This window comes from Bufo bufo, chromosome 9 (genome assembly GCF_905171765.1).
Source record: "Bufo bufo chromosome 9, aBufBuf1.1, whole genome shotgun sequence".
Taxonomy (NCBI): Eukaryota; Metazoa; Chordata; class Amphibia; order Anura; family Bufonidae; genus Bufo; species Bufo bufo.
Window position 1 is genome coordinate 163,959,482 of NC_053397.1, and position 26,174 is coordinate 163,985,655.

General features: G+C 44.7%; 1 protein-coding gene across 3 annotated transcripts in view; it reads right to left on the bottom strand.

The window, feature by feature from the left end:
• ZC3H7B (zinc finger CCCH-type containing 7B) overlaps positions 1-4,352 on the bottom strand; it is a 139,745-nt gene extending 135,393 nt beyond the window's left edge. For 2 of the 3 annotated variants that reach the window (XM_040406791.1, XM_040406793.1), the window contains exons 1-2: positions 4,275-4,352; positions 1,899-4,136 (exon numbers count right to left, since the gene is read on the bottom strand). In XM_040406791.1, the coding sequence (XP_040262725.1) occupies positions 1,899-3,705 (1,807 nt within the window). In that variant the 5' untranslated portion in view covers positions 3,706-4,136; positions 4,275-4,352. Of the gene's footprint in view, positions 1-1,898; positions 4,148-4,274 lie in introns of those variants that run through there. The other variant, XM_040406792.1, reaches the window with a different exon arrangement.
• Positions 4,353-26,174: the final 21,822 nt, after the last annotated feature.

A 26,174-nucleotide genomic window follows, 5' to 3' on the forward strand; every position in this document is an offset into this window, starting at 1 on the left:
GGGGGTTTAAACTTTTTTATTTTTTTACTTTTTATTTACTATTAGCCCCCTTAGGCCTCTTTCACACGAGTGTGACAGATTAGGTCCGGGTGCGTTCAGTGAAACTCACACCATTTTGCAAGCAAGTTCAGTCTGCGATTGCGTTCAGTTGTCCAGTTTTTTCCGCGCGGGTGCAATGCGTTTTGATGCGTTTTTCACATGGGTGATAAAAAACTGAAGGTTTACAAACCACATCTCTTAGCAACCATCAGTAAAAAACGCATTGCATCTGCACTTGCTTGCGGACGCACTGCGTTTTTCACTGAAGCCCCATTTACTTCTATGGGGTCAGGGCTGCGTGAAGAATGCAGAATAAAAAAGAATGCGTGAAAAAAACGCTCATGTACACAGACTCATTGAAATGAATGGGTCAGGATTCAGTGCGGGTGCTATGCGTTCACGTCACACATTGCACCCGCATGGAAAACTCGCTAGTGTGAAAGGGGCCTTGTCCCATTCACCCTAATAGAGCTCTATTAGGGTGAATAGGACTTTACACTCTCCCTGCTGCCCTGGCAACCAGGGCTTCAGCAGCGTCCTGGCTGCCATGGTAATCGATCGGAGCCCCAGGTGGGGCTCCGATCAGAAGCTAACACTGCACCACCAATGGATGAGGATGGGGGGACCCTGGGGCCACTGCCACCAATGACTATAATACTGTGGAGGAAGGGGTGCGGTACCTGAGGGGTTGATTACGGCGGATTGCAGCGTGCAGTCATAGAGGCCGGGTATGGGATATGGCCAGCACCCGCAGCCTACGTTTGTATTCAGGCATAAATTATCTTCATTAGTGGCGCAGTGGCCACAGTCCCTCCCCTCCTACTCCTCTCTGTTTTCATTGGTGGCCAGCGGCAGCCGCACACAGTGGGGAGAGAGGGAGGGACTCCCTCCTTCTTCACTGTGCCGACTCAGGATAACATGCTCTCAGTGATACTAGGCTGCGCTTATCTGTAAATAGCAAATCCCGCTATCGAATCGATCCAGGTACAAAAGTATCAATTGGGTATCGATAATTTGATACCCGGTGCAACCCTAGGAGCTATGGAAACAATGTAGCACAGCGAGCTATGCCATTACCCTAACTCAGAAACAAAGTGCTACACTGTTTCTCTAATTCCCATGCACTGCAATAGGAGCCACTGAAAGAGTGCAGCACCGCCCCGCTGCACTGTTTCCCTTCCAGTGGGTGGTCGGGATTTAGTCTCATCTTGCCTTAGTAACAGGGAGATGAGACAACCCCTTTAATTCAAGGGTAGCACACACTTGTCAGGAGTGGTGACAGATGCTCTATAAACAATGCACCAGTCACTGCCCGCTGTGTGCCATTAACCCACTATAAAAACATTGAGTACCAGGCACTGCAGCCAACACCTTCCTGCCTCATGTGCAAGTGGAGACTGAAAGGATTAAAGTGGTTATCCAATATCATAAACAGCCCCCCCCCCCCCCCCATGTGCCGGGCCCCTCAGAGTGAATATACTTACCCAGGTCCCCGCTCCGTGCACCGCCGCTTCTCCCTGTTCACGGATGAAAACATCCGGTATTGGGGGGGAACAGCCAATGGCAGACGGGGACGAGCCTCTCTAGCGTCCCCCGCGATGCTAGGGAGGCTCGTCTCCGTCTGCCATTGGCTGCCTGCCCCCCCCCCCCCCTTGACACCGGATGTTTTCATCCGTGTACAGGGAGAAGCAGCAGCGGTGGTGCAGGAACCAGGAGCAGCGCAGGGAGCGGGGTAAGTATATTCCCTCTGAGGGTCCCTGCACATTGGGGGCTGTTTATGATATTGGATAACCCCTTTAATGTGCAAAGCAGAATGTCATAAGCTTTTTATACAAAAAAAAAGTCAATTAACGCCTCACCTCCCCACACATCAGATCCTGCTGTTATCACCATCTCAGGAAAGTTCATAACGGGGAACTCAGGCCTCCTAGTTGGATTTGGATTTATTAAAACTCTTCCAAAGCTTTCTCTGTTTTCAGACTGTGTCTGTAGACCCTCTCCAATCATTGACCTCTGATGAGTTTTCAATTCTGGATTTTTTATTTTCACAAGTAGGTCTTTTGTAGAAGAAGGATCTTTCGCGGCTGGAAGACCCCTTGTAGGAGAAGGTTCCTTAGCAGTTGGAATACCCTTCGTAGGAGAAGGTTGTTTAGCAGGAGGAGAGTCCTTTGCCAGTGAGTTCATCTTTTGTAGAACAGAGTCTTTTGCAGACACGATCGTTCTTTCAGGGAGACCGCCTTTAGCAGTCCCAAGCCCCATTTCAAGGAGATTGCCATTATCGATTGGCGGTACCTTAGGAGGAGGATCATTCTTCCTTGCATAGGGAGAGTCTTTAGCTGCAGGTGTGCACTTTGAGGAAGTAAAGTTCTTAGTGGCATGTGTGCCCTTGGCAGAGGGAGGGTTCTTGGTGGCAGACGTGTTCTTGGCAGAGGGAGGGTCCTTGCTTGCAGGATCCTTGGCAGCAGGCATGACCCTGGCAGAGGGAGGGTCCTTGGCAGCAGGCATGCCCTTGGCAGCAGGGGTGCCCTTGGAAGAGGGAGGGTCCTTGGCAGCGGGAGTGCCTTTGGCAGAGGGAGGGTTCTTGGGGGCAGGCGTGCTCTTGGCAGAGGGAGGGTCCTTGGCGGCAGGCGTACCTTTGGCAGAGGGAGGGTCCTTGGAGGCAGGCGTGCCTTTGGCAGAGGGAGGGTTCTTGGCGGCCGGCGTGCCCTTGGCAGAGGGAGGGTCCTTGGCGGCCGGCGTGCCCTTGGCAGAGGGAGGGTCCTTGGCGGCCGGCGTGCCCTTGGCAGAGGGAGGGTCCTTGGCGGCCGGCGTGCCCTTGGCAGAGGGAGGGTCCTTGGCGGCCGGCGTGCCCTTGGCAGAGGGAGGGTCCTTGGCAGAGGGAGGGTCCTTGGCGGCCGGCGTGCCCTTGGCAGAGGGAGGGTCCTTGGCGGCCGGAGTGCCCTTGGCAGAGGGAGGGTCCTTGGTGGCCGGCGTGCCCTTGGCAGAGGGAGGGTCCTTGGCGGCCGGCGTGCCCTTGGCAGAGGGAGGGTCCTCGGTGGCCGGCGTGCCCTTGGCAGAGGGAGGGTCCTCGGCGGCCGGCGTGCCCTTGGCAGAGGGAGGGTCCTTGGCGGCAGGCATGCTCATAGCAGAGGGAGGGTCCTTGGTAGCAGGCGTTCCCTTGGCAGAGGAAGGAATGTCCTTAGAAGCAGTCGGAGAACTTTTTGTAGTGGGAGAATCATTTGGATAGAACTCTCCCAAAGAATCTGTAAACTCCATGTCATCATCTTCGACAGGCGACACCATGATCCAGTACCTCAATGGGCAGTCCTCGCAGCTAATGAGCGTTGGGCAGGAATTTGCCCCGATTAGCCCTTCTGCCTCGATGAGCAGCGTCTGGTAATACATTGTATCGGATTTTGTAGAGTCCACAATTCTCACCAGTCCCCGATTCAAGGCTCTTGCCATAACAGCGCATATCACCCCATTGGGCATGTCTGCTGGCACAAACGCCACAATGACCGTTCTCTTTGGATCTGCATTCTTCCGTAAGCACCACCGGTATGCCCCCTTTTCTATTCCTCTGCTGAGCAGTTCACTCATCAGCCCAAATACTACCTGCTCGGTAGAGTCCTCATCGGGCTCGGCTGCAGGGGGGCGTTTTTTCTTTGCTCCTTTCTTAGAAGTCATTGTTAGTCACTGACAGAAAAAGAAGCGCAAGGAGGGACTCCAGGTAAGTCCAGGACACAGCTGCCTGGTGCAGTGAGGGCAGGCTGGACACATACAGGTCCCAGAGTGTTAGAGTCCCATTAGTTACCCACAAAAAACAATTAGCAGAAAGGAGTCTCAGCCCCGGACACTTCCAAAAACGAACAGCAATTAGAAGTGAGTCTCGGCCCCGGGCACTGCCTCCACAAACGCAGCATCAGCTCTGACTAATTCATATTTGCGGATGCAAATAGGGAGACATGGTGTTTTGAACCCACTATTTACATGCGCAAGTATTACAGTTTAATTAATTTGATTACTCCCCTGGATTCAGATGGGGATGGTAATGGCAGAAGACACCACTGGAGAAACTTGATTGGAGGAGACAGCAACAGATGATCACGTGAAGGTATCTATAAAAGAAGAGAAAAGACCGTTACTGCGCACTCAAGTAAGTGGCAGTGAAGAAACCTGGAGGAAGAAGCATAACCTGCACTTACAAGAAAATGGAAGATTTACTAAAACAATTAATAAAAAAGGCAGAAACTTACGGTGGGGAACAGTGGCTGTCTTCAGCAGGAACGATCCAGCACTGAGATTGCTCTTCAATCAACTAATCCTGTCTGCACACCAGCCTTAAGCAGGAGCGCAGAGCCAGACACAGAGGATGACATCATCGCTGTGCCGCCCTCTCCCCCTGCCATTAACCCCTTAAGGACTCAGCCCTATTTCACCTTAAGGACTTGGCCATTTTTTGTAAATCTGACGAGTGTCACTTTAAGTGCTGATAACTTTAAAACGCTTTTACTTACCCAGGCTGTTCTGAGATTGTTTTTACGTCACATATTGTACTTCATGACACTGCTAAAATTGGGTCAAAAAAGTAAATTTTTTTGCATTAAAAAATACCAAATTTACCAAAAAATTTGCTAATTTCCAAGTTTCAATTTCTCTACTTCTATAATACATAGTAATACCTCCAAAAATAGTTATTACTTTACATTCCCCATATGTCTACTTCATGTTTGGATCATTTTGGGAATGATATTTTATTTTTTGGGGATGTTACAAGGCTGTAACATTTTTTAGGGACCAGTTCAGGTCTGAAGTCACTTTGCGAGGCTTACATAATAGAAACCACCCAAAAATGACCCCATTCTAGAAACTACACCCCTCAAGGTATTCAAAACTGATTTTACAAACGTCGTTAACCCTTTAGGTGTTCCACAAGAATTAATGGAAAATAGGAGATACAATTTCAAAATTTAACTTTTTTGGCAGATTTTCCATTTTAATAATTTTTTTCCAGTTACAAAGCAAGGGGTTAACAGCCAAACCAAACTCAATATTTATGGCCCTGATTCTGTGGTTTACAGAAACACCCCATATGTGGTCATAAACCGCTGTACGGGCACACGGCAGGGGGCGCAGAAGGAAAGGAATGCCATACGGTTTTTGGAAGGCAGGTTTTGCTGGACTGTTTTTTTTTACACCATGTCCCATTTGAAGCCCCCCTGATGCACCCCTAGAGTAGAAACTCCCCAAAAATTGCCCCATTTTAGAAACTACGGGATAGGGTGGCAGTATTGTTGGTACTAGTTTAGGGTACATATGATTTTTGGTTGCTCTATATTACACTTTTTGTGAGGCAAAATAACAAGAAATAGCTGTTTTGGCACCGTTTTAATTTTTTGTTATTTACAACATTCATCTGACAGGTTAGATCATGTGACATTTTTATAGACCAGGTTGTCACGGATGCGGCGATACCTAATATGTCAACTTTTTTCTATTTATGTAAGTTTTACACAATGATTTCTTTTTTGAAGCAAAAAAAATCATGTTTTAGTGTTTCCATAGTCTGAGAGCCATAATTTTTTTCAGTTTTTGGGCGATTACCTTGGGTAGGGTATGATTTTTGCGGGATGAGATGACTGTTTTATTGGCACTATTTTGGGGTGCGTGTGACTTTTTGATCGCTTGCTATTACATTTTTTGTCATGTAAGGTTTATTTAGCACAGTTTTTATTTTACATTTTTTACGGTGTTCATCTGAGGGGTTAGGTCATGTGATATTTTTATAGAGCCCGTCGATACGGACGTGGCGATACCTAATATGTATACTTTTTTTTTATTTATGTAAGTTTTACACAATAACAGCTTTTTTAAAACAAAAAAAATTATGTTTTAGTGTCTCCATATTCTGAGCCATAGTTTTTTTATTTTTTGGGTGATTGTCTCAGGTGTGCAAACGCCTTTTTGATCGCTTGCTGTTGTACTTTTTGTGATGTAAGGTGACAAAAAAATGGTTTATTTAGCACAGTTTTATTTTTTATTTTTTTACGGTGTTCATCTGAGGGGTTAGGTCATGTGAAATGTTTATAGAGCCGGTCGATACGGACGCGGTGATACCTAATATGTATACTTTTTTTTTCCCCTATTTTTTTACTAATTTTTTTTCACTTTATTTGGGGAAAATGACGTTTTTGTTTATTTTTACTTGAAACTTTAAATTTTTGGGGGGTAAAACTTTATTTTTTCAACTTTTTTTTTCACTTTATTTTTTGTCCCACTATGGGACTTGAACTTTTGGGGGTATATTCCTTTACAATGCATTCCAATACTTCTGTATTGGAATGCATTGGCTGTATGAGTAATACTGTGTGTATTACTCATACAGCTTCCGGGGCCTGTGAGATCCAGGGGACTGGATCTCACAGACTCTTCACCGGAAGGCAGCGCAGATGCCTCAGGAAGGCATCGCGCTGCCTTCCATGCCATCGGGTCCCCCCCACAGCCCCATGGGGACCCGATGGCACTGCTGCCGCACCATAAAAAGCCGCAAACCGCAGGTCTGAATTGACCTGTGGTTTCCGGCGATCGCCGACACGGGGGGGTCATGGGACCTCCCCGCGCATTTAGCCTAGGTGCCTGCTCAATGATTTGAGCAGGCACCAGGTTCCGATCACCGCCCGCCGGGCGGCGGTGATCGGAACTATACATGACGTACCAGTACGTCATGGGTCCTTAAGGACTCGGGATCCATGCCGTACCCGAACGTCATGGGTCCCTAAGCGGTAAAATGAGCTAGGAAATAAAAACGGAGCTACTCGCCTCCTCTAGATTAAGCAAAACGTAGGATAAAAAATTATCCTGCATCAGCCAGCACAAGGAACAGTTTCAGGAATTCATCTTCACCAATGGACCCCAGCTTCAACAGCCTGGAAAGCACGTGCTTCCAACCGTGACAGGATCGCAATCAATCCACAGGAGGGGGAGATTACATATACAACCACAGATCATAGTGACTGCAATTTGCAGTGCACTGACACTTTTATTAAGGACACTTCTTTTAATACAGATATCTTATCTGCTGATTTCATTCATGTCCAACAAAGATACTATCAAAAATCCTATTCCTGTCTGCTCTTCCCCAGGCAGACAATCGGATATTGATAGCCATAAAGCGAATGAATATTTTGCTTCTATGACATATCCTTCAGCTAAAACAACCCAAATCACAAATAAAGACAGATGTCATTATTAGATCCTATTATTAGAAACGAGCAGCGGCATAAAAGAAACTTCAGTAAAAGAAATAATGCCCTGCCAAATATCTCCTTTGGGCTTTCATCTTTCAAGCCAGATAAAAGAAAAAATTGGGAATAAAGAATTCATTGATATTTGTTCTCTCCTCCCCTCGGCAAAAGAAACGTTAAAATCAGACAATAAAGATGAGGACGAGAGAAAAAGAATTTAACAAAAAACTTTCTTTAAAGGGTTTCTACCACCAGAAATACTGTTATGTAGCTGACTGACATGAGCGATGCGCCAATGTCAGCACTACATAACAGTATGTTTCTAACATTAGTCCCTGCAGCTGTTTTTGTAAAATAAGCACTTTTATTATATGCTAATGAGCCTCTAGGTGCTATGTGGGCGTAAAATCAGCACCTAGAGGCTCCGTCCACTCACCCATTATCCCGCCCAGGTCCCCTGTTCTGCCCGCCCAGCTCCTCTTGATTGATGCCACGGTCCACCGCATCGTTGACGAAATCCAGCCACTGTGACATAGTCGGCGCAGGCGCAGTGAGGAATCCGGCACCAGGAGCGCATCATTCACTCACTGCGCCTGCGCCGAATACAGAAGTGAACGGCGCAGGCGCAGGATTTCGTCTGCGATGCAGGGAACAGTGACATCAATCAAGATGAGCGGGACGGGCAGAACACTGAACCTGGGCGGGATAAAGGGTGAGTGGACGGAGCCTCTAGGTGCTGATTTTACGCCCACATAGCACCTAGAGGCTCATTAGCATATAATAAAAGTTTTTTTTACAAGAACGGCTGCAGGGACTAATGTTAGAAACACACTGTTATGTAGTGCTGACATTAGCGCATCGCTATATCAGTCAGCTACATAACAGTATTTCTGGTGGCAGAAACCCTTTAACTGGTTACAAGCCTTCTGCATATATTCAGCAGTTCTAGGTGAGAAACATCCAGACCTTTGTGGTGGATTGTTTCATCATTTAGATAGCATATTAGAAGCTTACAAAAATTTTGGAGGTACCGCATGGTATAAATACGACAAATCTTTCCGTCAAAAACTTGCGGTATATCCGTAATTAAATTAGGCGGGGGGAGCAAATGACGTCGGCCTCTGGATTAACATTATGTTACCACAGAGGTCGAATCTTATTCGTCAGCAAATTCCCAAAAATTGAATTTCCTTTGCTTACAATGAGTCAGTATGCAGATGGCAAAACAATTGTAAATACAAACATGAGTGCACCTTTTGTTCAGGGAGTCACCCAGCAACAAAATGTTATAAAAAAACAAAACTGGCAAAATTCAAAAAATAATGAACCCAATAGAGCAGGTGACTTATACCAAGAATCATTCAGCGTTTAACCCCTTCCCAACCAGCTCCGTAATAGTACGGCAGGACAAACACCCGGTCATAATCGCTTGGGAACTGGGGTGCGATTCCTGCTCTGCCGATACGGAGCTGAAGGGGGAGGCGGGGGGGGGTCATCTGGAGGTGACCGGTGCTGAACTAGTCAGCACCTGTCTCCTCTGAGGTCAGGCAGGGAACTCCAGTGTTTGGGGTCCCCTGCCAGCGCTGCTATTGGATGGAACAACACTGGCGACTGCATGCAGAGTGGACCTGTGCCCCTCTGTACTGTACCTGCTTGCTGGTATTTGTGGTTCACAACCACAGCGATTTACTGATTCCTGTAAAGAAGAAGAAGGAAGAACTTTTGGAATATCTGCTGCAGTAATTGTTTTTATTTTTTGCAGCAGCAGAAGTTGCAGATCCCTAATCCACCCACCACCACCTTCTCAAGACCTAAGACCTAATCCCTCTCCCTCCCCACCCTGTCTGCTTTTTCCGGACAGCGAACAATTTTTGACTTTTTTTTGTCCCTTTTTACTTTTTCACTTTTTTTCCCCTGCTCTGCACCACTTTTTCTGTGTGCAAGCTTCCCAAGCCCTAATCCCTATCCCCTCTCATCCCTGTCCGCTAAGTGAACAAATTGTGACTTTTTTGTCACTTTTATCTGTCTTTTTTTCCCCCTGCTCTGCACCACTTTTTTGTGTGTGAGCTGTGAACGTCAAGTGCTGATCAGTCCGTACTTCACTGTTCAGCACCTGGGCTAATTTTTCTTAAAGTAATAGTTAGAATCTTATATATATTTAAGTTGATTTTTAGATAGTGTTCTTTTTTGTATCTGCAGTAAATTTTTATACTGCAGTGTCTGCACGGACGTACCAAACGTCAGCTTTCATTTGTTCTGCAGCCCTGAGCACCAATCAGTACCTTATTTTTTACTGGTTGCTTTTGTGCTCAGTTTTTTTTTTGTGTGAAAAAACTAACTTAGGGTCCATTCACACGTCCGTAGTGTATTGCAGATCCGCAATACACCCAGCCACCACCCCCCATAGAACTGCCTATTCTTGTCCCCAATTGCGGACAAGAATAGGACATGTTGTATTTTTTTGCGGAGCCGTTGCCCGGAAGTTCGGAGCCTCACTCCGGAAATGCGGATGAGGAGAGAACATAGTGTGCTCTCCACATCCATTCCTGTCCCATTGAGAATGAATGGGTCCGCACTCGTTCCCGATATTGCGGAACGGATACGAACACATTTTATATATATAAGTCTCTATAGAATATATATATACGCTTGAGAAAGGCTCACACATTGAGCCGAAACGTCGCCTGTCCCATATGGGTAATTAAAGTTTTTTCTTCTTTTACTTTCTGGAGTGCTGCCCTTTTTTGCAATTTTATCTACTTGGATTGGCTTTATCCACACTGGGCCAGCTGCACCCGTATTTTTTCCTCTGACGGTGCTGCCACTGAACTTTTTTTGTTTTTTATATATATATATATATATATATATATATATACACTGCTCAAAAAAATAAAGGGAACACAAAAATAACACATCCTAGATCTGAATTAATTAAATATTCTTCTGAAATACTTTGTTCTTTACATAGTTGAATGTGCTGACAACAAAATCACACAAAAATAAAAAAATGGAAATCAAATTTTTCAACCCATGGAGGTCTGGATTTGGAGTCACACCCAAAATTAAAGTGGAAAAACACACTACAGGCTGATCCAACTTTGATGTAATGTCCTTAAAACAAGTCAAAATAAGGCTCAGTAGTGTGTGTGGCCTCCACGTGCCTGTATGACCTCCCTACAACGCCTGTGCATGCTCCTGATGAGGTGGCGGACGGTCTCCTGAGGGATCTCCTCCCAGACCTGGACTAAAGCATCTGCCAACTCCTGGACAGTCTGTGGTGCAACGTGACATTGGTGGATAGAGCGAGACATGATGTCCCAGATGTGCTCAATTGGATTCAGGTCTGGGGAACGGGCGGGCCAGTCCATAGCATCAATACCTTCGTCTTGCAGGAACTGCTGACACACTCCAGCCACATGAGGTCTAGAATTGTCTTGCATTAGGAGGAACCCAGGGCCAACCGCACCAGCATATGGTCTCACAAGGGGTCTGAGGATCTCATCTCGGTACCTAATGGCAGTCAGGCTACCTTTGGCGAGCACATGGAGGGCTGTGCGGCCCTCCAAAGAAATGCCACCCCACACCATTACTGACCCAATGGCAAACCGGTCATGCTAGAGGATGTTGCAGGCAGCAGAACGTTCTCCACGGCGTCTCCAGACTCTGTCACGTCTGTCACATGTGCTCAGTGTGAACCTGCTTTCATTTGTGAAGAGCAAAGGGTGCCAGTGGCGAATTTGCCAATCTTGGTGTTCTCTGGCAAATGCCAAACGTCCTGCATGGTGTTGGGCTGTAAGCACAACCCCCACCTGTGGACGTCGGGCCCTCATATCACCCTCATGGAGTCTGTTTCTGACCGTTTGAGCAGACACATGCACATTTGTGGCCTGCTGGAGGTCATTTTGCAGGGCTCTGGCAGTGCTCCTCCTGTTCCTCCTTGCACAAAGGCGGAGGTAGCGGTCCTTCTGCTGGGTTGTTGCCCTCCTACGGCCTCCTCCACGTCTCCTGATGTACTGGCCTGTCTCCTGGGAGCGCCTCCATGCTCTGGACACTACGCTGACAGACACAGCAAACCTTCTTGCCACAGCTCGCATTGATGTGCCATCCTGGATAAGCTGCACTACCTGAGCCACTTGTGTGGGTTGTAGACTCCGTCTCATGCTACCACTAGAGTGAAAGCACCGCCAGCATTCAAAAGTGACCTGAGAAGTGGTCTGTGGTTACCACCTGCAGAACCACTCCTTTATTGGGGGTGTCTTGCTAATTGCCTATAATTTCCACCTGTTGTCTATCCCATTTGCACAACAGCATGTGAAATTGATTGTCACTCAGTGTTGCTTCCTAAGTGGACAGTTTGATTTCACAGAAGTGTGATTGACTTGAAGTTACATTGTGTTGTTTAAGTGTTCCCTTTATTTTTTTGAGCAGTGTATATATATATATATATATATATATATATATATATACATACACACACATATACACAGTGGATATAAAAAGTCTACACACCCCTGTTAAAATGTCAGGTTTCTGTGATGTAAAAAAAAATGAGACAAAGATAAATAATTTCAGAACTTTTTCCACCTTTAATGTGACCTATAAACTGTACCACTCAATTGAAAAACAAACTGAAATCTTTTAGGTGGAGGGAAGAAAAAAAAAATAATAATAATAATGTGTTGCATAAGTGTGCACACCCTTAAACTAATACTTTGTTGAAGCACCTTTTGATTTTATTACAGCACTCAGTCTTTTTGGGCATGAGTCTATCAGCATGGCACATTTTGACTGCAAAAACACTCCAAATCTGTCAGATTGCAAGGGCATCTCCTGTTCACAGCCTTCTTCAGATCACCCCACAGTCGGACTCAGGTCTGGGATCTGGTTGGGCCATTCCAAAACTTTAATCTTCTTCTGGTAAAGCCATTCCTTGGTTGATTTGGATGTATGCTTTGGGTCGTTCTCATGCTGAAAGATGAAGTTCCTCTTCATGTTCAGCTTTCTAGCAGAAGCCTGAAGGTTTTGTGCCAATATTGACTGGTATTTGGAACTGTTCATAATTCCCTCTAGCTTAACTAAGGCCCCAGTTCCAGCTGAAGAAAAACAGCCCCAAAGCATGATGCTGCCACCACCGTGCTTCACTGTGGGTATGGTGTTCTTTTGGTGATGTGCAGTGTTGTTTTTGCGCCAAACATATCTTTTGGAATTATGGCCAAAAAGTTCAACCTTGGTTTCATCAGACCATAACACCTTTTCCCACATGCTTTTGGGAGACTTCAGATGTGTTTTTGCAAAATGTAGCCTGGCTTGGATGTTTTTCTTCGTAAGAAAAGGCTTTCGTCTTGCCACTCTACCCCATAGCCCAGACATATGAAGAATACGGGAGATTGTTGTCACATGTACCACACAGCCAGTACTTGCCAGATATTCCTGCAGCTCCTTTAATGTTGCTGTAGGCCTCTTGGTAGCCTCCCAGACCAGTTTTCTTCTCATCTTTTCATCAATTTTGGAGGGAAGTCCAGTTCTTGGTAATGTCACTGTTGTGCCATACTTTCTCCACTTGATGATGTCTTCACTGTGTTCCATGGTATATCTAGTGCCTTGGAAATTCTTTTGTACCCTTCTCCTGACTGATACCTTTTAACAATGAGATCCCTCTGATGCTTTGGAAGCTCTCTGTGGACCATGGCTTTTGCTTTGGAATGCGACTAAGAAAATTTCAGGAAAGACCAACTAGAGCAGCTGAACTTTATTTGGGGTTTATCAGAGGCACTTTAAATGATGGCAGGTGTATGCTGACTCCTATTTAACATGTTTTTGAATGTGATTGCTTAATTCTGAATACAGCTACAGTACATCCCCCACAATATTTTTTTTTTTTTTGCTTTCTTCCCTCCACCTAAAAGATTTCAGTTTGTTTTCAATTTAGTGGTACCGTTTATAGGTCACATTAAAGGTGGAAAAAGTTCTGAAATGATTTATCTTTGTCTCATTTTTTTACATTACAGAAACTTGACATTTTAACAGGGGTATGTAGACTTTTTATATCCACTATATATATACAGTACAGACCAAAAGTTTGGACACACCTTCTCATTCAAAGAGTTTTCTTTACTTTCATGACTATGAAGGCATCAAAACTATGAATTAACACATGTGGAATTATATACATAACAAACAAGTGTGAAACAACTGAAAATATGTCATATTCTAGGTTCTTCAAAGTAGCCACCTTTTGCTTTGATTACTGCTTTGCACACTCTTGGCATTCTCTTGATGAGCTTCAAGAGGTAGTCCCCTGAAATGGTCTTCACTTCACAGGTGTGCCCTGTCAGGTTTTATAAGTGGGATTTCTTGCCTTATAAATGGGGTTGGGACCATCAGTGGCGTTGAGGAGAAGTCAGGTGGATACACAGCTGATAGTCCTACTGAATAGACGGTTAGAATTTGTATTATGGCAAGAAAAAAGCAACTAAGTAAAGAAAAACGAGTGGCCATCATTACTTTAAGAAATGAAGGTCAGTCAGTCAGCCGAAAAATTGGGAAAACTTTGAAAGTAAGGGCTATTTGACCATGAAGGAGAGTGATGGGGTGCTGCGCCAGATGACCTGGCCTCCACAGTCACCGGACCTGAACCCAATCGAGATGGTTTGGGGTGAGCTGGACCGCAGAGTGAAGGCAAAAGGACCAACAAGTGCTAAGCATCTCTGGGAACTCCTTCAAGACTGTTGGAAGACCATTTAAGGGGACTACCTCTTGAAGCTCATCAAGAGAATGCCAAGAGTGTGCAAAGCAGTAATCAAAGCAAAAGGTGGCTACTTTGAAGAACCTAGAATATGACATATTTTCAGTTGTTTCACACTTGTTTGTTATGTATATAATTCCACATGTGTTAATTCATAGTTTTGATGCCTTCATAGTCATGAAAATAAAGAAAACTCTTTGAATGAGAAGGTGTGTCCAAACTTTTGGTCTGTACTGTATATATATATAAAATTCAGTTTCAGGTACTGTGAGAGTAGATTTTTGCACGCACTTGCTGTACTTGCGTGCTTTTTGCACCTGCTGAGCACTGATCAGTAACGTCAATTTTACTGATCAGTCTGCTTAGTTTTACTGTGCAGATTTGTTTTTTTTTGGTGTACGAAAAATAAATTAGTGCTAGATAGTTATATATATATATACACATCTCAATTTTAGGTAGTGTTAGTGTAGATTTTTGCGTACATTTGTGTGCGCGTGTACTGCGCCTGCTGAGTGCCGATCAGTAGCGTAATTTTTACTGATCACACCTCTGCAAAAAATTTTTTTCCAGTAGGTGGCTTTTTTCCCCTACATTTTCATATTCATTTTCTTATCTTTTTCTTTTTTTCATTTCCCTTCTCCCCCCCCCCCCCCCCTAAATCTTATTGGAAATTTATTACAAGCGCCCTCACGTGTGAAATCATTACATACACCTCCCTGACACTTTACACACACATAAAAATAAAAATGTCCCGGAGAATGTACTCGGCTGAAGAGGCATACACCCCAGACTCCCCAGAACAACAGCTAAGGCAGCCCCTCAGAGTGACCCCATATGGACCCCACCCCTGACGATTATCAGCCCCAAATTTGTGGGAAACTCTGGAATCCAAAATGACTGCATGGGCTACACAGAAATTGATTTTTTCAAAATCTTTTTTAGTGAAGATTTATTACATTTTATCGTGGCCTAAACAAATTTATACGCCCAGCAATTTTTTACCCAGAACCCCACATCGCCATATGCAAGACCCCTTGGTTGGACCCCAGTTACAGCAGCAGAAATGAAAATCTTCTGGGGGCTTGTGCTGCATATGGGGCTTGTTAAAAAAAACTGAAATTAGACAGTATTGGAGTGCGGATGTCTTGCACAACACTCCAATATTCAGTTATTCCATGGCCCGGAATAGATTTGAGTCAATTCTGAACTTTTTGCATTATAATGATAATTCACAGTGTCCGCCCCAACATTTGATCGGCTTTTTAAAATTAGGCCACTTCAGCACCAGGTTTGCTGAAGTGTACACCCCAGAACAAAATATTTGTATAGATGAGTCCCTGGTACATTCCAAGGGGAGGGTAAGATTCCAAGTGAGCAAGGTATGGCATAGAAATGTATAAACTATGTGAGAGTAGCTCTGGGTACACCTATATGTTTCGGGTTTATGAAGGGAAAGACTCACGGTTAGAACCCCCAGAATGCCCCCCGTCCTAAGAGTTAGTGGGAAACTAGTGTGGCACTTACTGCACCTACTGCTGGATAATGGTTATAACTATGTGGATAACTATTACACCAGCATACCCCTATTCAAGTCCCTAACTGCCACAGGTACTGTGGCTTGCGGCACAGTACGCAAAAATCAGAGAGGCCTCCCTAGATCCCTGATAGGGCAACCACTGAGGGTGAAAGCAGGGCTCTCCTCCATGAGAACATGCTGGTGGTTAAGTACAAGGACAAGAGGGACGTCCTTGTACTGACCACCATTCACAGTGACACCAGCTCCCCTGCCCCTGTACGTGTTACCACTACCACTGTCCCCAAACCAGACTGCATTCTGGACTACAAGAGGCACATGGGAGGGCTGGATCTTTCAGCATTTCACATTTACCTACTGAGGAAGGAACTACGTTCCGAAACGCGTCTAATGTGAATTAGACCTGGCTATTGGTGCGGTTTTATAAATCCTGCAAGAAAAGGACTTTTTCTTATTTATTGGAGCAAGACCGCTATCAACTTTAAGTGGTCCCAGCTGCAAATTACCGATAGGGTGGATTAACCTATATTGGTACATTGAAAATAGCAAAAGAACTCTGCTAAGCAAAAACGAAACTATACACTGAGCGAACTCCGCTGTACCAGCTTCCGCCATCCCGACAAACCCAAGCGTCCACGTCATCAGCCAATGCATTACCATCTAGTTGGTCACGTGGGACGCTACACTGACCGGGGCAAGAGCTCACTCCGCAAAAGGAGTGAGTGAACTACCAGCAGTCGAAGGCGGTGTAACAATCAGCAGCAAACGGGACTCCTATTGCCGAATTTCGTTTACCAGAGACAACAGAAAGGACATCGCTAAAACCTCTCTGGTTCCAACAACTGGTAAAACCAGTATATAACATATATACATTTGAGTTGATTAATTGAATGAATCTTGCAGTGAGACGACAACACTATTAGCCAAAAGGTCTTATTTAATTGCTTATTTATTTGGAGTACTCCAGCTGTATGGATTTGTGCGTGAGCTCCGCACTCTATTTATATCTATACACACATGTATGGTGAAATGTGGACACTGAACTAAGTTTTATCTAATTTTTTGTGAGTCAATAAATTTGTTTATGCAAAAATACTGTGAGCCAGCCTAAATTATTATTGATTTATGTGTTTTAGAATCTACCACTCATCCAGGGAATAATTTCATCCTTCATGCTCCCTGTAGTTTTACAACCTTATATCTCAAATTTTATCCGCATTGCTTACATATCCACTTTTCACGAACCAATACATATTAATTTCTGTGAGACCTGTTTGCTGAAAAGTACCCTTTCCACCACTTAAAATGTTAGTACAGGGGTGCTCTTTCCAAAATGGGGTCACTTCTTGGGGTTTTAAATTTCTAGATACCTCAGGAAATTGTTTTATGCGACATGGCAGCTAAAATCCATGTCTGCCAATTCAGGCCTGCCAAACTCACATTTAGCTGTTTGCCTGCTGTGCGCCCATACAGCAGGCTACAAGCACATATGGGGTGTTTCCTGAATGGGGAGAAAATGGGGAACACATACTGGGGTGCATGTTCTCCTTTAGCCCCTTGTGGGGAAAAAATTGGTGTCTGCTAGTAATTTTTTTTCCCGCAAATGTGAGCTTTGAAATCCTCTAACAAGTGTTTCTGCCTTTTGTGAGACACCTGTTTGCTGAAAAGTACCCTTTCCACCCCTTAAATTGTTCGTACAGGGGTGATCTTTCTAAAATGGGGTCACTTCTAGGGGTTTTTAATTTCTGGGGAGCTCAGGATTTTTTTTTATGCGACATGGCACTTAAAATCCATGTCTGTTTATTCAAGCCTTCAAAAACCATATTTTGCACTTTGCCTCTAGAGCCCTGCTGTGCGCCCATACAGCAGGCTACAAGCACATATGGGGTGTTTCCTGAATGGGGAGAAAATGAGAAACACATACTGTGGTGCATTTTCTCCTTTAGTCTCCTGTGGGGTAAAAAAGGGGTCTGCTAGTAAATTATTACTATTTTTCTTTTTACAAATGTGTGCTTTGAAATCCTTTAACAAGTGTTTCTGCCTTCTATGAGACACCTGTTTGCTGAAAAGTACCCTTTCTACCACTTAAAATGTTCGTACGGGGGTGCTTTATCCAAAATGGGGTCACTTCTTAGGGTTTTTTTATTTCTGGAGACCTCAAGAATTTTTTAAATGCGACATGGCACCTAAAATCCATGTCTGCCAATTCAGGCCAGCCAAATTCACATTTACCTGTTTGCCTGCTGTGCGCCCATACAGCAGGCTAAAAGCACATATGGGGTGTTTCCTGAATAGGGAGAAAATGGGGAACACATACTGGGGTGCATGTTCTCCTTTAACCCCTTGTGGGGAAAAAAATTGGTGTCTGCTAGTAATTTTTTTCCCGCAAATGTGAGCTTTGAAATCCTCTAACAAGTGTTTCTGCCTTCTGTGAGACACCTGTTTGCTGAAAAGTACCCTTTCCACCCCTTAAATTGTTCGTACAGGGGTGATCTTTCTAAAATGGGGTCACTTCTAGGGGTTTTTAATTTCTGGGGAGCTCAGGATTTTTTTTTATGCGACATGGCACTTAAAATCCATGTCTGTTTATTCAAGCCTGCAAAAACCATATTTTGCACTTTGCCTCTAGAGCCCTGCTGTGCGCCCATACAGCAGGCTACAAGCACATATGGGGTGTTTCCTGAATGGGGAGAAAATGAGAAACACATACTGGGGTGCATTTTCTCCTTTAATCCCCTGTGGGGTAGAAAAGGGGTCTGCTAGTAAATTATTACTATATTTTGTTTTACAAATGTGTGCTTTGAAATCCTTTAACAAGTGTTTATGCCTTCTGTGAGACACCTGTTTGCTGAAAAGTACCCTTTCTACCACTTAAAATGTTCGTACGGGGGTGCTTTATCCACAATGGGGTCACTTCTTAGGGTTTTTTATTTCTGGAGACCTCAAGAATTTTTTTAATGCGACATGGCACCTAAAATCCATGTCTGCCAATTCAGGCCAGCCAAATTCACATTTACCTGTTTGCCTGCTGTGCGCCCATACAGCAGGCTACAAGCACATATGGGGTGTTTCCTGAATGGGGAGAAAATGGGAACACATACTGGGGTGCATTTTTCGTTTAACCCCTTATGGAAAAAAAATTGGGGTCTGCTAGTATTTTTTATTTTTTTTTCAGAAATGTGTGCTTTGAAATGCTTTAACAAGTGTTTCTGCCTTCTGTGAGACACCTGTTTGCTGACAAGTACCCTTTCCACCTCTTAAAATGTTCGTACAGGGGCCTGGCCGCTGTGTGAGATGGACGAGTGAGCTTGCAGCTCCCTCACAAAGGCACCTCAGATCCACCAGTTTAGCGAGCCAAACTTTCCCAAACCTCTCACAAGATGGTCAGAACGAACAAGGAGCGACTGAGGGATCCACCGAACACCCCGAAAACGCCAGGAGCCCAGATGAACCTGCAAAAATGCTGGAAGAAGCAGAACGCACTAGAGGCAGGGGACTCATTCTAAATGGCGCCTGAGCTGGACAGAGCGGGAGAACATGCGGACTCTGACAGAGACAGCATTGCTGATAGCGACTGGGGTGAGTCGACGGGAGCAGCGGCCCCTATCACAAACGCGTTCCTCAAGAAAATGATCCCCCAGGCCATGAGACCTGTGATGGAAGAGCTAGCAGAAAAAGGCAGATCTGCGCCATTTGGGCCATCTTGTAGAAGGCCTGGAAGTGGGACAGGCTAACATAGTGGCTTAAAGCAGTGGCGTCCCGGTCCTCACACCATGCAGAATTTATCAACAAGGCCCATCTGCTGATCGAGGACCAAGAAAATAGGAGTAGAAGGAGGAATGAAAGAATGAAGGGCCTCTCTGTACAGTTCGCCAATGAAGCCTTGAGGAAAGTGGCGCCGGAAATTTACAGTGCTCTGCTGGGCCCTGACAGACTGGCGGGAATCGTTATCAAGCGCATACATAGGGCGCTAAGCCCCAAGCCAAAGCAGGGAGAACCGCTGCGGGATGTCATCTGTGGTCTGTTATCTTTTGTGGACACTTCGCAAATACTTACAGTTGCTAGAGAAAAGATTCCTGTTCAATACGGTGATTCCACCTTACATTGCTATCAGGACATTGCATCATCCACTTTGGCAAAGCGCCGAACCCTGAAGCCATTACTGGAGATTCTGCGGGAGAAGAATATACAGTATACCTGGATGTTTCCGTTTGGCCTAGCGATTTGGTCTAATGGGCGATGACTGACAGTGCATACTCCCTCAGATTTGAGCAAAATATGGGACACACTAGGGATCTCACCGGTGGAAATACCATCATGAACCGGGTCTTCCGCAGTTGCCTAGAACCGAGCCGTGCATGGTGGAGCATAAGAACCATTCACAGAGACCCAAGAAGAGACAACCTCAGAAGGCAATTTCTCCCACATGATTCGAGCGATCGCATAAGATCTTATCCTGACATGCAGAGGACTACTATTAATCCGAGTAGACTCTGATCATCCCGTAACCTATTGGAGGTTTTGAGACCACCATTCCAAGCTTCTTAAAGAACTTGTTGATGAGTATAGTAGTAGTAGTTATTTACCGTTAATTGCCCGATATTTCTGTGCGGCATTTCTGTGCTGTTACTGTTAAATGCTTATCTTACTTTTTGCCTTATAAGTTTAATGCCGGGTCTAGGATAACACCCCCCCCCCCCCCAACTTCCCAATCTTATGACATCTCGCTTGTAGCCACATAGTGGGCAAGAAATATACAATGCTTGTCCTTTCTCGCAGTGTCTTGAATGGGAAACTCCCTCCCCCTTGCTACAAAGACCCGAAACCAAACAAGTAGAAGAGAACGTTTAGCAAAACTGGCGCAATAAGGTTGCGAAGCCCCTCCCCTTGATAAAAAGCTAGTTCCAGCTAACAAACCACTCCTATCCAATTTTTCCCTATCCCTAGCAGCCGTATATAGAGTCATGATTTTAAGTGGTCTGGGGTGCACAACATGCTTAGGTGTACCCGAACCCCCTCCCGCATTCCCCTTGGATTGCTGCGCCCACCTGTGCAAATAATCTTTCTTCCTCCCTGTACATCCGCAGACCAACCAACACAGGGCACTGATCTATCATGGGGCACCATGACAGATATAGTGATCACTATATTTAATACTAAAGGCCTAAACTCCCTGGCTAAGAGACACCACGTTGTCTTCCTTCTAAGCAAGCTTAAGACTAATATCGCCTTTTTGCAGGAAATACATTTCAGAAAAGACAAAACCCAATACTTTAACCAGTGGTTTCACAGCTGCCAGGACTCTTCCCGCACGAAAAGCGTGATGACAGCAATACACAAGTCTGTACTGTAACGGATCTCCTAGCAACCCAACCGGGTACCTCCGTTAATAGATGCTCCTAGTGCTTCCCGAGGTCTCCAAGCACTCCACTTGACACCGTAAGCACTGCAGACCCCACGAACCGCCAAAGCTTGGTTGAGGCCTCACCGTCTCCTACCCACCGTGGACCTACGACAAGGCTCCAGGCTCCAGTGGGTGAACCTCTCCTACATCCAGAGAGCAGGAACAGCTCTTACAAGAGCTAGTAGTTATGCCAGGGGAGTATAGCAAATCTTCAGCGTATAGCAATCCCCCAGTGTCGATCAGTTACCCAAACACCAGCCTCAACATGGTAAAGGGTAAAACAGGAACTCTTTATTTTAACACACAAGCATTGATTTATACACATTTTCCAACAAGGTTACCACCCACAGGGTTTTGTAAAAACAGCCAATAACCACGTACAATACACTCAGACACTCCCACACAAAATCCTCCCCTCTGCCTGTAGGAGAATTCACAATGTCTTCTGTCCTGGAGACAACCGAGAAGTAATTTGATTATCTCTCAGGACAAAGGAAATCGCCAATACACACAGAGAGACAATGGAACAGACCTCACTACTCAACGTATACAATGTCCCACCCTTTACAATACACATAGACATTTAACATCGTTCAAGTTAGTACAAGTCCTTTGTGAACAAAGGAAGCTTGGCTGATGAGAGGGCCCATAATCCTGGGGCAAGAGGCTGGTAGCCAAGCCCCTCCAAAACCCAGTGGCGAGGTTGGTTTCGCCACATGTACCATACCAGATATCACAGCAATACTCCGATGCAGAAGGTAGAGTCCTCTTTCTCAAAGGTACTATTGCTTCTAGCAAATACACTTTAGCAAACATATATGTGCCAAATACAAAACAAGTCTCCTGGATTTTGCAGGTCCTAGAGACTTTAAAGCTATTTGCGGAAGGGCAAATTATCTTAGGAGGAGATTTAAATCTTGTCCTAAACCCATTACTAGTCTTTTCCTCCCAACGCTTCCATGTAACTCAAAAAGCAATTGGGAAGCTTCACTCCAAATTGAATGAGATGGGCTTAATTGACATCTGGAGGCAACTCCACCCACACTCTAAGGATTACACCTTTAGGTTAGCCACACATGGATCCTTCCAGAGACTGGACCACATTTTAGTCTCCAAATTACTATTGCCGCAGACACAAGCTGCTTCTATTGGAAGCATCACTATTTCAGACCACGCACCATGCCAGATCATATTATCTCTGAAACAGCTATCTAAGGGGGAGTGGTCGTGGAGGTTAAATGAGTCCCTCCTTAGCAATGAGGAGGCTCGTCAAGAAGTAGGAAAACCCTACAAGAATATTTCATGCTTAACTCATCGCCAGAAATAGCGGCACCAATTACCTGGGAGGCGCATAAATCTTTCATCAGGGGTATCCTTATATCCTTAGGTTCCAAATTAAAAAAAGCCAAACAAAAAGAGGTGGATAGCATCTTGCAATAGATTGCGTCTGTTGAGCGAGTCCAGAAAAGATCCTAAACTGTTCTTCTTCAGTAAGAATTAGTGACGCTGAGGGTTAAGCTTAATACCTACAGTACCTCTCGTCCCAGGCAGCAAATAAGTTTCTATACTTTAAACACCTTATCTATGCACACGGAGACAAAGATGGACGCCTGATTTCATCTCTCCTTAAGAAGGCGAAGGCCAAGTCCTTCATACAAAAAATTAAAAACAACACTGGAAAACTGGTTACCTCGACAGAGGACATCCCTAGAGCTTTCCACCACTTTTATTCTAACCTATACAATCTAGAATCCTCAGTAGAGAAGAACTCAGATATAAACACCACAGAGGCTGCCCGGAAGTTCATACTCCCCTTAAAACTCCCCTCCATTTCCCCTACAGTAGCCTCGGACAAACTTAGAGGGGTCTTAAGTAGCTTCTCCCCCAATAAAATCCCGGGCCCAGACGGTATTTCCCTACATTACTTTAAAACCTTCCAACAAATCCTTCTTTCCCAGTTCACTAGGGTTTGTAACGTCCTACTAAATGGAGGCTACCTACCCAGACAAACTCAAGAAGCTTTTATCACACTTATCCCTAAGGAGGGGAAAAACCCTTCAGAATGTGGTAGCTATAGACCAATTTCTCTTTTAAATCAAGATCTGAAGATCTGGGCCAAGCTTTTAGCAAATAGACTCAGACCCATCATTCCTTCTCTAATAGGACCGGAATAAACAGGCTTTGTCCAAGGTAGGGAAGGGAAGACAAACTCTGCGAGGCTGTTTCACTCCATTTATGCTGCCCAAGCCTCTAGGACACCCTTTGTCCTTTTGAGCATTAATGCCGAGAAGGCCTTTGATAGGGTCAAATGGGCATTTATGGTAGCAATCCTTGACAAGTATTCGTTCCCTAAACCTTTAATCCATGCTATTTTTACGCTCTACCAATCCCCCCACGCTCAACTCAACATCAACAACACTCTGTCACTGACCTTTGAAATAACAAATGGAAGAAAGGCAGGGTTGCCCACTCTCTCCCACCCTTTTTGTTCTAGTAATGGAAACTCTGCTGCAAAAGGTCCGGGAGAGGTAGAACATCAAGGGGCTGAAGCTAGGGGAGAAACAACTAAAATTCCTAGCCTTTGCAGACGATCTCCTCTTTTTAATATCAGAGCCAGAATCCAGTCTCTTTCATGTCTCACTTCTGCTTCAGGAATTTGGGGACCTCTCGAATTTTAAGGTAAATTCTACCAAGTCAGAGATACTCAACATATCGGTGCCTCACTCGTGCTTACCCAGGCTAAGGTCCAGTACGGATCTTGTTAGGCCCAGTCCTCAATCACTAACCTGGAGGTACGTCTCTCGAAAAACCTCTCTGAGCTTTATCAATTGAACTATACCCCGCTACTTGGAGAAATCTCAAAGATGCTAAAGGAGTATGGCCCCATGTGGATATCCTGGCTTGGCATAACCTAGATAATGCCCAAAGCATTATACACCTTACAGATGGTCCCGATTTTATTAAGTCCTGCATTCTTCACTTCTATTAGAAGCCTATTCTCCAAATTCCTATGGAACAATAAAAAATCATGCAAGTCACACTCAATGCTGATTAAAAAGAAGCAGGTGGGAGGGCTGGGGCTCCCGGATATACATGCTTACTATAAAGCGGTACAGCTAAACAGATGGTTGCAATTAATGTTCCCATGTGGAGAGGTTGACCCTTATACAATCTCTCCCTCTCACAAGGTTTATAAGGAGCTAGAATACATGTGGATTCCCCACTCTAACACCAAAACATTGTCAGACATCAACCCACTGCTACATGGCCCTATAGATGTATGCCGTCAAATGGGACAAACATTGGCCCCATGACCCTCCCCCCTAACTCCGATTGCTCTGCTTCCTGCACTTGTCGCTTCCCCCGGTTCGGCCAAGGAAGGTTTATGGCAAACACTGAGGACCTGGAGACTAGGAGACGCTCTTGATCAGAGCTCTACCCCTCCCATTGAGGCTTTCAGACGTTATCTAACTTCCCTCAGACATATCTGAGACAACTACTTCCTTATATTACGCACATTTCAAATATATCTGCTCTAAATTCCTTTCCTTATTTCCCCCCACAAGGAGCCTCACAGTCTTTGAACAGCTAATGCTAGGGAATACCCCTAAAACCAGGAACATTTCACAATTATATCACCAGTTTATTTTAAGCACTAGTGTTTCTAAACCAAACTTTCTCATGACCTGGGAGAAAGAATTAGATATTTCTCTATCAGACACAGAAACCTGCTTTATCCTATCATATTCTCAAGGGTTCTCTAGATGTGTGCGGCTGCAGGAAAACCACTACAAAGTATTGTGCCGTTGGTATAAAACACCTGAGTTCCTCTTTTTACGCAACGCATCTGATACTGATGTTTGCTGGAGATGCCAGGATACTAGAGGCTCATACTTGCACATTTGGTGGAATTGCGACAAAATCAGAACATTCTGGAAACAAATTGAATTAGTGATACAGGAAATATTCAAGTCACCCTTGACTATATCGCCGGACATGATATTCCTGGCGAGACCTAGTGACACGTACCGCCCTTCTAAGACGAATCTTGTCACACATCTATTAGCAATAGTAAAGATGCTGGTCCCGCTCCATTGGATGGACTCTTCGTCACCCTCAGTGGAGGAATGGTTGGCAAAAGTCGACCAAGTGTGCAACTTTGGGAAACTTATTAGTTGGACGGAGAGGTCCCCATGGAGGATCTTCAGAAAACATTCATAACCCCCCACCCCCACCCGGCCCTACCTCTTTTTCCTACTTTTGGTGGTCCCTCCTTCTGTTTCTGTCCTTGTCTCACCTTTTTTCCCCCTTTCCCCCTATGTTTTGTTATAACGTACCTCAGAGGTGAAATTGGTACATAGGCGCCCCTATGTGTTTTAAGCGCATGTTCCTAAAGTACCTTCGACCTTCTCACTATATTAAGCATCCTAGAACTAAGAGCAAAACTAAAGTATACTGAGCCATAACATTGTTATTTATCTGTACATTTTACATATAGGTTTGTTGTCTTTGACTTTTGTGGATCTTATTAGATACTGAAACTTTGTACATTGAGTACATCTGTACATCCTGTTTTTCGTTTGTTTAAACTCAATAAAAGAGATTTAACAAAAGAAATGTTCGTACAGGGGTGCTCTTTCCAAAATGTGGTCACTTCTTGGGGTTTTTCATTTCTGGGGACCTCAGGAATCTTTTAAATGTAACATGGCACCTAAAATCAATGTCTGCCAATTCAGATCAGCAAAATCCATATTTTGCTGTTTGTGTCTAGAGCCCTGCTGTGCACTTATACATGATTTTTTTAGCACATATGGGGTGTTGCCGTATTAAGGGGGAAATGGGGAATAAAATGTGGGTGCATTTAGTCCTTTTACCCCTTGTGAAAGTGAAAAATGTGGGTGTAAAGCAACGTTTCCTGATTTTGTGAAACGCCTGATGGGTCAAAGTGCTCACTACATGCCTTGAAATATCCCTTGTGAAAGTGAAAAATTGGGGTGTAAAGTAATTTTTTCTAGAGAAAAAATGTAATTTTTTATTTTAACAGTCAAGTGTTTTCCAATTCTATGAAATACCCTTGGGGCCAAAGTGCTCACTATATGCCTTGATAGATTCCTTGAGGGGTATAGTTTCCAGAATGGGGTCACTTTTTTGGGGTTTCCATTGTAGGGGTGCATCAGGGTGTGTTCAATTGCAAGATGGTGCCTGTCAATTATTCAGGAGAAATCTGCC